General features: G+C 64.1%; 1 protein-coding gene across 1 annotated transcript in view; it reads left to right on the plus strand.

Annotated features, from left to right (window-relative positions):
- The first annotated feature begins 1,877 nt into the window (after positions 1 to 1,877).
- The window catches only part of MXD4 (MAX dimerization protein 4), a 14,613-nt gene continuing 3,614 nt past the window's right edge, over positions 1,878 to 12,876 (plus strand). The window contains exons 1-5 of the mRNA XM_035005452.1: positions 1,878 to 2,030; positions 2,131 to 2,230; positions 5,686 to 5,715; positions 11,291 to 11,405; positions 12,389 to 12,551. Of these exons, the coding sequence (XP_034861343.1) occupies positions 1,967 to 2,030; positions 2,131 to 2,230; positions 5,686 to 5,715; positions 11,291 to 11,405; positions 12,389 to 12,551 (472 nt within the window). The 5' untranslated portion in view covers positions 1,878 to 1,966. The remainder of the gene's footprint in view (positions 2,031 to 2,130; positions 2,231 to 5,685; positions 5,716 to 11,290; positions 11,406 to 12,388; positions 12,552 to 12,876) is intronic.

Below are 12,876 nucleotides of genomic sequence, written 5' to 3' on the forward strand. Positions count from 1 at the left end.
CAAGGTGCCGGCTTTAGGACTGGAACAGCAACCTATCCTTCACATAAGCAGGGATGAAGGGACTCTGCAAAATGCTGACCACCAGGTGGTGAGCCTGGGGTCCTGCCTCCTACACCCCTGAACTCTGCATGCATCTGCCCCTCCCCAGAACGGGGCACCCTCCTTTACTCTGTGCAGCTCTTAGGGGCTCAGTGCCCTGGTCCTGGGTAGATTGTGGGGCTGGGATTACCATCAAGGGGTCGTCTTAATGTCCATGCAGGGCTGTCTAATGGCAGTATCCGAGTACCCCACTGGGTCCTGCTGAGCTCTGCTGGGAGGGTTGGGGGGTAGACAACACATCCCTAACCCCATTTCTCAGGTCACACAGCTGTGGTTCCCAGGCAAGTAGTGTTAGGCCAGGAGGTGTCTTGGTCTCCATGCTCCTGGGTCACCAGCCCTGGGGCACGTTTAGGCGAGCACTAATCTACATGCCCCTGGGATTGCAAGGAGACCCTGGCCAGTCCCTAAACCTCAGGATTCCTGGTTTCCTCATCTGTAAATGGGGATTCAGAAATACACAAGGGAATGTGTATGAAACATGCAGTAGATCCCAGGACAGGAAGCGCTGAGATTTTTAGTTTTTGTTGTTCTGTTGGTGGCAGCATGCCCCATTTAGACCTCTGGGCAGGGTGGGTCAGAGCCCATCCACCTTATCCCCACACTCTCCAACCTGCTGGTCCCCTCCTCAGGGGCTCCCAGGCCACCAGTCTCAACAACCAGTGAGAAGGAAGACCGAAGGGACCCAAAGGGACCCGAGGCCAGTGTGGGGCTGCCTCCAGGCTGCCAGACCCTCCTCCTGCAGAGCCAGCTAAGGGTCAGGAGCCACTAGGGACCACCCAACAGCCAGGAGCTTGATGAGGGGCTCGCTCCTCTCCCACAGAGGGCAACTCTCTTCCCTAGAGAGAGCTTCCTTGGCCAGAGGGGACCAGCGCCCGGAATGCCTTGGAATGTCCCCACTCTTTAGACCAGACACGAGCAGGCAACCCTCCACTCTTGGGGGCCCCTTCCTCCAGGCCTGGGGTCCCCGGGGAGCTCTGAGGGCCCCCCCTCTTTGGGTCTCTCCCCATTGAGATGTGGCTCAAGAAGATCTGGCTCTTGGGCGTTGACCTTCTACGCCCCTCCTCCAAGCTCCGGCCTTCGCTGGGGTCACTCTGTGTCCGGCGGGAAGGGGTGTCGTTTTGCAGCCCACGCGACACCCCCGAGGAGAACACGAGGTGCCGTGCTCCCGCGGAGCCAGAGCTGCGGCGGCTGTCCCGGGGCAACAGGTTCTGGCACACGACGTGCAGACCCCGCGGACCGGCCAGGCGCACCCGACGCTCCCCGCACCCTAAGGGGCCCTGGGGCGCGGGCCGGCGGCGTGCGGTCCCACCGCGCTCCGCTTCCTCTCGGCAACGCGTCTGGCCAAGGCGTCCTCATTGGCCGCGCGCCCCGCAGCCGGCCATTGGTCCGCGGTCCCTATTTTACATAGACCGCTCTGGGCCAATCGGCGCGTGGCGCCTACTTAACATGCACGCCAGCCGCCAGTCAGCGAGCGCGGGGGCCGGGCCACCACGTGCTGTTGCTAAGCTTGGGCTTCTAAATTGTTACTACCGCGGCGGGCCTATCGGAACCGAGCTTCGCATCTGTCAACATTCTCGGCCCGGCCCGAGGCGTTCGGCCAGCTCCCATTGGCCCCGGCCCGGCCCGGCGCCCGCCCCCGGAGCCGGAGCGCCGGTCCCCATTGGCTGCGCCGGCCGCCGCTCGCCCTTATGTGTCAATTTGAGGGCCCGAGGCGGAGGGTGGCGGCCGAGCGCGCAGAGTCCGCTGGAGTCTGGGAAGTGGGGCCGCCGGGCGCGCGGGGCGGGCGGCGAGCGGAGCCGGCCGGAGAGGGCCGGGCAGCGGCCGCCGCCGTCCCGGAGAGCGCGGGCCGGCGCGGGCGGGCAGGAGGATGGAGCTGAATTCCCTGCTGATCCTGCTGGAGGCGGCCGAGTACCTGGAGCGCAGGGACCGAGGTAGCGCCCGCGCCCCTTTGTGCGCCGGGCCGCGGGCTGGCGGGCGGCGGCGGGGCCGGGGCCGGGGCGGGGGCCCGCTGACCGCGCCGTCTGTCCGCAGAGGCCGAGCACGGCTACGCCTCGGTGCTGCCCTTCGACGGCGACTTCGCCAGGAAGAAGACAAAGGCGGCCGGCCTGGTGCGCAAGGCCCCGAACAACAGGTACCGCCCCCCCGCGCGGCCGCCCCCACCCCCCGCCCGGCCCGGCGCCCGGGGTCGCCCCCCGGAGCTCCCTCCCCCAGCCCCGAGCCCCGGGCCTCAGCTCGGCCGCAGGCCGCGCGCCCCGGCGGCCAGCCTGGAGGAGGAGGCGCGCCCGGGCCGCGGCCGCAGCCCCGCCCGGCCGGCCCCGCCCGCGCCGTCGCCATCTTCCCGCGGGCCGCGCCTCCTCGGCCTCTCGCGTAAACAGTGCCACGCGTACAGCGCCAGCCGCTCGGGGTCTCCTCCCGCAGCCGCTCCCCGCTCCCAAGTTGTTCTGGACTTTTCCGGGCAGGAAAAAAGTTGTCTGTGGGCGCTGGCCGGTGCCCCGTGAGTCCGGGGAAACTGAGGCTCGGTGCACAGCAGCGTGGGACCGCCCTCCCTGACCTCTGCTTGCCGCGGGTGGGTGGGCCGCATCTCTCCTGCTGTTGGGCTGAGTACCCCCACCCCCGGGGGGCCTGGACAAAGAAGGCGCATGGAGGCCCTACCTTGGGCCCCCGGCCCTCCCACGGAATCCACCCTCCTGCCCGGTCTCCTGACATAAGTGAAACGCAGCGACAAGTGTAGGGTCCCCTTCTTTGGGACAGGAGGCCCTTTTTAAGGGGAGCCGGAAGAGGTGCAGGCCGCTGTGCAGCAGCCCTCCCCCACCCCCCTTCCTCTGGCCTTGTTCCCAAACTGTAGAAGCAGAAAGCTGGGGTGCACATCTCTGGGGGGACCCCGAGCTAGGGCTCCCGCGGGGTTCCACTCTCCCCGCTGCCATGAGGACCACCCCACACCTGGCACTGCCCGGCGGGCTTTGGCTCGGGACCATGTCACCGGGCGGGGAGCTGGGCTTGCAGGGGGCTTCAGGGCCCCTTGGCAGAGGGTGCGGCTCATTCCTGTGGCCTGCCTGTTCTTGGGAAACAGAAAGGCTGGCACAGGGACCCATCTCCTGTGACGTCCTGGCGCCCTGGGCCTGGCAAGGAGCTGGTTGAGTCTCCATCTGCCCTGGCTGGACGTGCCTCCCAGTCCCAGCCCCTGGTCCCCTGCTGAGGACAGTTTGGGAAAAGATATGTGAGGGGGGCACCCTGGCCTCGGGCCCCCGCTGTTGGCTCTCACTGCCCCCAATGCCCCGGCGCCCATGGAGAACTCTGGGGCATGACCTTGGACTCCCACGGGGTACCCAAAGTTGATAACCAGAATCCTAGCTAGGACTCTGGGGGCTTTGGTGTGCTGAGTGGGTCAGTACCTCCTACTATCTGCCCAACCCAGGATGGACGTGTTATTTTTATCTGCATGTGAAGGCTGAGGAAACAGGCACAGAGAAATTGAATTACTTGCCTGGAGCCACCCTCCCATCCCTGGGACCCTGTTCTGAAGTGGGGTCTTGGCCTTCTCCATTCTGCCAGGCAGAGACCCTCAGGGCCCTGGGGAGGGCCGAGAGGGTCTCCTGGGCTGCAGCGCACCTCCCTGCTGCTCCTCTGGGCAGAGCTGGCATCTCCCAGGGATGAGGCCCCCTGGGGCTCACAGAGATGGCCGCTCGAGGCTGTCCTGGTCCAGCTGGGCCTGGCCAGCCCAGAGCAGGGCCTAGAGGATCCGGGGCCCTGACTTGCCTGGCAGGGCTTCTTCCTCTCGCCACAGTGAGGGGAAAGGATGGGCACCGCTGGGACCAGAGTGAGGAGTGGGGCAGGAGGGTGATGTATAGGGGGGAAGCCCCACAAGCTACAGGAAGGGCTTTGGGGGACAATGGTTCATCAAGAGGGAACTGGAGCCAGCCTGCTGGGGCTCAGGTCCTCCAAGAACATGGCTGAAGAGTACCTACCCGGAGGGGTTGCTGTGGGCTGTGAACCAAGTGAGGGCAGGAATATACTTAGCGGAGCCCCAGCCTGGGGTCCCCCCTCTCCCTAGGCCTGAGACAGGGTGTTCCTGGGACCCATGTTACAAACCTGGGAGGAGCCCTAGGAGGGGCTCTGGGCCTCTCTCCATCCCCAGTTAGCCAAGGAGTGACCCTCTTCCTCCAGGATGGGGTCTAGCCCAGACTGTGAGGGGTTGGCCAGGCACATCTCTGTGCATCGAAGGGCACTCGCTGGCCCTTACATCCTTCACACACGAGCAGACCTCCAGACCCACACAGATGGACTGTGGTTCAGGCCTTGAGGAGCCTGACAGCTATGCCCACTCCTGGTCCTGGCCAGCCCCGGCAGAGGTTCTGAGGCTCCCTGCCCAGCTCATGTGATCGGCAGGCCCTCGGGGCTCTCCTAAAGCTGCACAGGGAGGCTCAAGGGCTGACTGCCCTGGCGAGCAGAGGGGAGGCCTTGGGTCCCAATTGGCTTTGATGGGGCCATGAATCGTGCTAGGCGGCAGAAGCAGGAAGGATGGGCAGGCACTCTGACTTGTGGGATGGGGACGGGAGACACCCAGTCCACAGTTCCTACAGCAGGGGAGTGAGAGCAGGCAAGCAGAGGTCAGTAGAAGCTCCAGGAAAGAGTGAGAGGTGGGGGACACAGCGGTCAATCTGGGTGTCCCCTGAGGTGGCTTGGGGGCCCTCTGCTCACATGCGAGGCAGCCTGGCAGGCCTAGGAGCCCTGGCTGTCCATGGGGTCCCCACCTGAACTGGGAAAATGATGGGGAACTGGGAGATTGGCCCTGCAGGGCAGGTGCTGTGGCCCTGTCCACCAGGGTGCTCAGGACTCTGTACCCCTGTCTGGATGGGCCAGGTGGGCAGGGCTTGAGCAACAGATGGGGTCCCTGTGCCCAGAGAGGTCAAGACCATGGCCCCAGAGGGAAGCGAAAGGGCCAGCCTCAGTCTCCCTCCTGCCCACTGGCCCAGGAAGCACGCACATATTAGAGGTGTCCTTATGCGCTGATCCCTCTCGGGCTGGGTCTGCTCTGTCCCTGGGTGTCCCCACTGGTCCGATGAGCTGTGAGGATGCAGGTGGGAGAGCCCAGCAGGGTGAGAATGGTGCTCTGGCTGGGTCAGGGCCGGACCACCCTGTGTCCGTGTTCCCCTGCCGTTGGCCCTTTTGCTAGCGCCCGTGGCCTCCAGGGGTGGGGAGTGGAGAAGGCTGGTGGCTTAGTGCCTGGGAAGTCTTGGGAGCACAGGGTGGGTCAGTCCTAGTACCTTCTGGAAGGGGCTTTGGACCCTCCTGCTGGCCAGAGCCCCCACATGCCTCACGAAGTAAGCCGGGTGGCCCTAGGCACCCCTGGACAGAGCTGCAGCTCTGTGTCTCCTGTCCTTGTCACTCAGTGCGAGGTCCCCCCCACCCCCACCTTGGCTCGGCAGCTGCTCACCTGCCCCGGCCCTCCCTGCGCTGGGCCATCCTGGGGCCCAGACCCTGTCTGCCACCATCGACAGGTTCCTAGGCCCCCGACTAGAGTTGTCGTTCTTGGGCTTTGGTGATCAGGCAGCAGAGTGAGCTCTGTCTTTCTGTCTCTCTAAACAGGTCTTCACACAATGAACTAGAAAAGCACAGGTAAGTGATCCCCTGTCCCCCACTCCCGGTCGCCCGTATGAGCCGCCTAACACATCCCACCCACCTTTCTGCTGGGGGGATGCTATGGCTGCACCCCCCCGGGTCCCACCTGATGTGTCTGGGCACAGCTGACCGTGCCCCCAGGCTGGGCCCTTGCTAGGGAAGGGTCTGTCTTAAAGGCAGAATCAGACTCTGCTGTCAGGCACTGCATGCCGGGAGGTGGAGGCAGGGGCCCAGGTGCTGCTCCTGGAAGTTCAGGGTGGGGGTGAGGGACTTGGAGCAGGACCCCCTATGCTGGGTGACCCTCAGGGCCCGCTCTCTGGAGGAGGAGATCCGTCTAACTTGGGGCATCTGAGCCCCTTTGGGAGCAGCTCTTGAGCCTTTAGGATGCTGACCTCCAATCAGGAGGGCTTGGCCCTCTTAGTCTGGGGTCCCCTGCACCCGGGGCCTGCCTTCCAAGGAGCTCCCACTGGTCTCGTGTGGGGGCAATGGGAAGGGCAGCCTGTCTCTGCCCGCGTGACCTTGAGGGGAAGCTCTAGCCCAGGGAAGGATCCAGGGGAACCCACTTCATGCCCACCTACTGGCTGCAGGGCTGGGTCTACTCTGGGTCCTCTGAGGAGTGGGAGGGCTTATGGGGAGAAGCGGGGAAGGGCAGCACTGTGGCCCAAGGTAGGCCCCAGGGCCCCTCTCCGGCTGACCCCAGCTTGGGTGCTGCAGGCCTGGCTCTGCCCTCAGGGGTTCCATGACCCTGGGCCTCCTCTGAAATAGGAACAAGACACAGGCAGGCTCGGCCCTGCAGACAGGGACCCTCATGGCGGATTTCAGTGGGGTGGTGGGAGCTGGGGGTGGGTACAGAGGCTCTGAAGGCGGGAGCCGTGGTGCCAGGACGAAGGGATGCCACATGGTAGCTTTTCCTGAGCTTTACTCCCATCTGTGAAATGGGCCCATTCTTTCCTCCCTTCTTGGGTCAATGTGGAGGGGGGCTTCTGTATACAAGTTGAGCTTTCAGCCTGCTCTGGGAAGGCTTGGAGCTTAGCCAGTTCTACGTGTTCTCCCCCCGCCCCTGCTCTACGCCCACGGCAGCACCAGCTTCCGCTCCCCTGGGATTTGGCCCTCAGCTGGGCTGGGGCTGGGCAGGGACAGGACGCTGTGTTCTCTGGAGGAACCGTACTTCCTGGACTGGTCCTGTGTGTTTGAGGGGCTCCCGAGAGGCCAGAGAGGAGGGGCAGGTACAGGGGCCCCAAGAGCCAGGCGGGCCCTGGGATTGCTCCCAGGCTGGAGGAGGTGGTCAGCCTCTACTGGGACCCCAGAGCCTGGAGAGGCACGTGAGGGGTGTTCTGGAGAAGGCCCTGGGGTGGTGCCTGGGAAAACAGCCCCGCAGTGCAGACAGAGGGGATGATGCTGCGGGAAGACAGGTGCCCAGGGCATGGCAGCCTGTGGAGGAAGACAGGTTGTTAGCCTTTGACCCCTACAACTGCCCCTTGACCCTGGCCTTGGCCTCAGTCACCTTCTCCCAAAGCCCGCCCTTAGGCTGGGCCTCGGGGGGTCCTTTTGAGCCCCTGCAGCGGATAGATGGGTGGCTTAAGATCTCTGTCCACTCCCTATCCCAGTGCAGGGTCCTGTTCCTGGCTGGCCAATGAGCAGGTGTGGGCAGCCATGAGGAGCCCCTGGTGGGGACTGGGATCACGGCTGTGCCTGTGACTGCCCAGTGCTGATGCAGGACATGCCTGGCTGCTGGCCACAGGAAGGAAAGAAGCATGGCTGGGTCACCCGGCCGGCCCTGGGGACACCGCCTTCCCTGGAGGTGTGCCTACCCTGGGCCTGTGGGGTTTCCCCTTGCCTGTTCTCTGAGCCAGCCCGGTCAGCCTGAGGCCCGCCCAGCCTGGCCCTGTTCCTCCTCCCAGTCCTCCCCATCCTCCCTTGTGGGAAGCAGCCCCCGCGGGTCTGCTAAGGCCAGGGCTCTGCTGCTAACCCCAGGCCTGGGGGCCACGGAGGTCAGGTGCTCCTGGGCAGGATGAGCCTCCTGGCCCCAGCTCCAGCCTTTAGCCTTTGTGTGTGGAGGTAGGGAGCCCCCAGCTGCCTGATACAGTGGCACACGGTCTTTATAAACCACACGACAACTGGAAGATGCAGGTGAGCAGAAGGTGGCTCCCCATCCCCCCCCCCCCCCCCCGCCGCCTGCACCACCTCCCCGAGGGAGCCACCATTCACCGCATCTCTCTGACCGCCAGGCCTGGCGTGGTGCAGAGCGCAGCTGTGCAGATGCTGGGACCCTGGGACATGGCTCGGGAGCTCTGGGTCTTCCTCCGGGGAGCAGGGGGCTCGTGGTGAGAAGCTAGGAAGGACCTGTGTTGAGAGCTGGGCTGCGGCCAGTGGCCAGCAACCGAGCTGCTATTAACACTAACGCAGTGATTCCCAGAGGCAGGTTCTGGGAAGGACCCACACAGGGTTCCTTCAGGAAGTGGTGAATTTTCAAAGCTCCCAGGAATGCCGGGGACAGCCACGGGGCGCTGGCAGAGGGCCTGCGGCACTGGGGCAGCCTCAGCACCCCTTCCTGCTCCCCGCAGGGCGGAACACCGCGGCCAACGAGGGTGGGGACTTGCCTGGGCCCCTGCAGCCGGCGCTTGGCAAAGCTGGGTCCCGGCCCCCCCAGGCTGCAGGCCTGGCTGAGCGCTCCTGGGGACTTGGGCAGCCGCAGTGTCCAGTGCCAAGCGCTGCTTGGGTATCGTCCAGCGGACTCTCTTTGTCCCTCGAGGAGCCTCTGCTTTAGGATTTGTAAAGCAGTCTGTCCACGTCCAGCACAGACGTTCGAGGCCCCCCCCCGCCCCCCCCCCCCCCGGGAGAGAGCCATCCTAGGTGGCTGGGAGGCCGCACCTGCATCCTCCTCCTCCTCCACATGGATACTAACTTGGATAAGAATGGGACCTTGTTAGCCGCTGTTTCATAACTTGACCTTTCACCTGCCACCACGAGTGCTGTCCTGTGTCGGCGACTTCGCCACTGCGGGTCCCAGTGCTGACACAGACTCGCGGCCATGCTGCCCGCACTCTTGGCCGTGGCCTCTGCTTAACGCTCCCCGCACCACCGCCGCCACGTTGTCACCCTGGGGGTGGAGCGAGTCGCTGCCACGGCCCTTGGGTGCTGCGGTCCCTGTTTGCTCCCCCCACCCACGACCCTACGACGCGTGGCCGGCCACACACTGGCCAGCCCCAGAGCCCTCCGGTCTTGGCAGTCGGGCCCGGGTGACGGCCTCCCCCACCCCGCCGGGCTTTCGTTTCCTCGCGGGCTGCGCGGCGGACTGGGTTTTGTGTTAGCTTAGCGGTCTGTGTTCTGCAACTTGCCTGTGTGTGTCCTTTGCCCATTTCCACAGTAAGATACTCCTCTTTTTATTTTTGATGTGTATGAGCTCAAAATGTCACGAATACTAACCGTTTGTCTTTTATGTGTATTACAAATATTTTTCCACTGTTATTTGTCTTTTAGCTGTGTTTTTTCTTTCTTGTACAAATTCTCTTTCTGATTGTAAAAGTAATATGTGGTGTTTTTTTTAGCATAGAAAGCCTGAAAATACAAAAACAAAAAACAAAACCGTAAAGCCAAAGAAATAAACGTTGCTAACCGCATCACCTGGAGACGCATGCCTCCTGTTCTTCATTGTGTCCTGTTGAGTCTCTTGTGTGCGTCTGCTGTTTGAGTTTTTTAAACAATATTGGGTCCCTTGTCACGTAGGTGGTTCCGTATGCCGAACATTCATGATGCAAGAATGTAGACTACACTAAAATGGTGGTGGTGGGATTCAGGGTACTTCTCATTTATTATTTTTTTCTTTCTCTTGACTTGCAGTTTCTGATTTTACACAAAGGTCACGTACTGCTTATGTAAGCGGTAGATTGTAAGAATTGCCATTTGCTAGAGCTCAAAGGGACAAGGGAACCCCACCAGTGACCTGGGTGCAGGTGGCAGGACGGCAGGGCCCAGTGTGGAACTGTGGCTCTCTGGCTGGCGAGCCCCTCCTTGAGCACAGAGCGCAGTTTGCCGCCCCCCCCCCCCCAATGTTCTGGCCCCATTTTCAGTGGGGCATCAGGCAGGTTCCTGGAGCCCCTTGGAGGTGGGGGAGCGGAGGTTCCTGGACTCTGGGTGGTCCTTCTGGCATGCCGCCTGCTCCAGCCCGGTAGTCCCGTGGAGGTGGGAGCTCATCTCTGAAGGTCCTCCAGCCTCGAGGCAGAGCGTGGGGCTGCTCCTCATGCAGGTCCTGGCTCCGCGTGGCCTCGTGGCAGAGCGCAGCCTTGGTCCTCCGTCCTGGAGGTTCTTCTGGACGACTTCTAGGTCCCGGGGTGCTGTGGGCTGGGGTGCTGGGTCAGGGGTGCTCTGTCAGTGGGAGGGTGCCGTGTGGGCCTGGGTGACAGACGTAGGGCCACGGGGTCCAAGTGCTGCCAGCCTTCCTCCTGCAGGGTGGGGCCGTTCTTGCTGCTCTGCTGACAGGCTCCTGCCCCGCACCTGGCTGCCCCTTCTCCCAGGCCTCGGGCGTCCCCTCAGTCCGCTGTCCGGCCAGGCTCTGAGGCTGAGTGGGGCTGTGGATGCGCAGGGGCTCTGGCAGGTCGGGGGCAGAGGTGAAAGCCGGGACTTGCCGAGGGAAGGGACCTGCACTGGCCATGGTGCTGGCAGGGCAGCTGGGCGGCAGGCTGTCAAGGCCTCACCAAAAACTCCTGCCCCCTGTCCTCCGGGGGTTTCTTAGCGTGGCCTAAGCAGAGCAGTGAGGCCGGGCCTCCCGCAGAGGCGGGGAGGGTTACGTGCATGTGGCAGAGGCCCCCTGGCCGTCCCAGTGGCCAGAGCGTGCTTCAGAGTGAGCTGTGGCCTCCCCCCCGCCCCCCCTCCCCCGCAGGGATGAGCCAGGAAAGGCAGTGTTTCTGCACGGGCGGGATCTGGGCCAGAGCCCCTCACCCGAAGCCCCCATGTGAACAGTGTCACTGGGTCTTGTGAGGGCAGTTGGGTGAAAATCTGCATTCGTCTGCACGGACACAGGGATAAAATCTGGAATGAAGTGATCTCTCAGGGACATCAAACTCGGGGTGGGAGGGGCTGCTCCTTGGCCCTCCCTGAGCCTAGTAGACTTGCATTTCTGTGGTGACATGACCAGAGACCACCCTGAACTTGGCAAAGTGGAATGCCAATCTTGCCTGGGGCCCCCTGGACCTCTGGGAGCAGCCTGAGCAGGGCCCTAACCTCGCCGCCCCGGTGTGCCCTGGCCTCCTGGATCCACCGTAGAGGGCGGTGACCGCAGTGCGGGCTAGGGCTCTGAGGCCGTGCCCCGCAGGCCGTGCTGGGCTGGCTGGCTACCCGCGCCCCAGCCACAGGCTGTCCGCTCTATCAGGGAATCCAGAAGGCAGGGACCGGGCTGCTGGGGGGAAGCAGGCAGCCAGGCTGGGAGGGGAATCCTGGGGAGGGACCCCAAGCAGGTCTGTGCAGGAGTCTGGCTGGCCGCCTCTCATGCCCCCAGACCTCTCAGGCCTGTCTGCTGCTGCTGTCCCCAGGGCTATGTCACCCCGGCCTGACGGTTCTGTCTCTCCTCTTTCAGACGAGCCAAACTCAGGCTCTATCTGGAGCAGCTCAAGCAGCTGGTGCCCCTGGGCCCTGACAGTACCCGCCACACCACGCTGAGCCTCCTCAAGCGGGCCAAGATGCACATCAAGGTGAGCAGGGGGTCCACTGGTCTGACCAGCTGCCTCAGCTGACCCCAGCCCATCCCGTACACCCCCGGAGAGTGACCAGGGGGCCTGAGGGGAGCCACCCAGCAGGTGTAGCCTGGGGACCTCTGGGGGTCTCTGGTGGTAGGTGAGGGCACAGGGGATGCTTAGGGTGGAGGGGGTCACAAGCACCTGCTGGGTTTTATCGAGAGGTGGTGGGGGTAGGAGGTAGCCATGGCTACCTAGGCTGGGGGAGGTGAAGGGGGTTACAAATGGCCCCTGGGGCCCTGGGCTGTGAAGGAGCGGTGGGGTCAGGAAGGGCAGGTTGGGAAGCAGGCAGCCCAGGGGTGTTGGGAGGTTCTGGGTAGAGGGTGTAGTTGGTCTCCTGGGACTGGCAGAGGGGGTGGATGGAGTGAGCCATTGTCTGGGGTGGGCCCCCAAGGCCTCAAGACAGACCTGCTGGTTTGGGGGGGGTGGTCTTAGGACACTTGGGCCAACCACAGTAGGTCTCAGTCTCCTTGAAGGACCCCTCAAAGCCTCCGAGCCAGCACAGGCAGGGGACCCCCAGGCAGGGTGATTGGAGCTTACAGAGAGGCATGGTCCATGCCCTGGGGCCTCCGGGAGCAGGCAGCTTCCCAGAGCAGAGTGCGGCCCTCAGAGACAGGCAGGGGGTGGGGGGATGTCAGCAATATGGGGGCAGTGGGGGCAAGACCACCAAGGGCAGGCTGTTCTCTAGGAGGCAGCACCAGCCTGGGGCCCACACGTGCCGTGGGTCTTCTGGAGCTGGTCAGCAGATGCAGAGTGCAGGCCTGGGAGGTGGCACCTCATGTAACCCCTGGCAGGGTGAGGGGGCTGCTCCTCAGGCCTTTGTGGGGCCAGCGGTGGGGGATGAGAACCTGCTCTGCCCAGGCCGCTGTGCCCCAGTTCCTGGTCCGGGTACAGGGGATGGTCCCCCTGCCTCCCACCGCTCATAGCTCCCCCACCCCCAGAAACTGGAGGAGCAGGACCGCCGGGCACTGAGCATCAAGGAGCAGCTGCAGCGGGAACACCGCTTCCTGAAGCGGCGCCTGGAGCAGCTGTCCATGCAGAGTCTGGAACGTGTACGCACGGACAGCACGGGCTCCGCCGTCTCCACTGATGACTCAGAGCAAGGTGGGGACATGGGAGCAGCCGGGCGGGAAGCTGGGAGGGTGGGGTTGGCTGAGGAAGGTGGGGACGACAGCAGATGTGTGCGAACGCTGGTAGCAGACGTGGCGGGACGAGGCGGGACGAGGTGGACGTGGCGGGAGAGGCGGGACCCTGTGGGACCTGGCCGGGAGAGGCGGGACGTGGCGGGAGAGGCGGGACGAGGCGGGACGTGGCGGGACGAGGCGGGACGTGGCGGGACGTGGCGGGAGAGGCGGGACGTGGCGGGAGAGGCGGGACGTGGCGGGACGAGGCGGGACGAGGCGGGACGAGGCGGGACGAGGCGGGACGT

Source organism: Mirounga leonina, unplaced genomic scaffold (genome assembly GCF_011800145.1).
Source record: "Mirounga leonina isolate KUSES-001 unplaced genomic scaffold, KU_Mleo_1.0 Mir_129, whole genome shotgun sequence".
Classification (NCBI taxonomy): Eukaryota; Metazoa; Chordata; class Mammalia; order Carnivora; family Phocidae; genus Mirounga; species Mirounga leonina.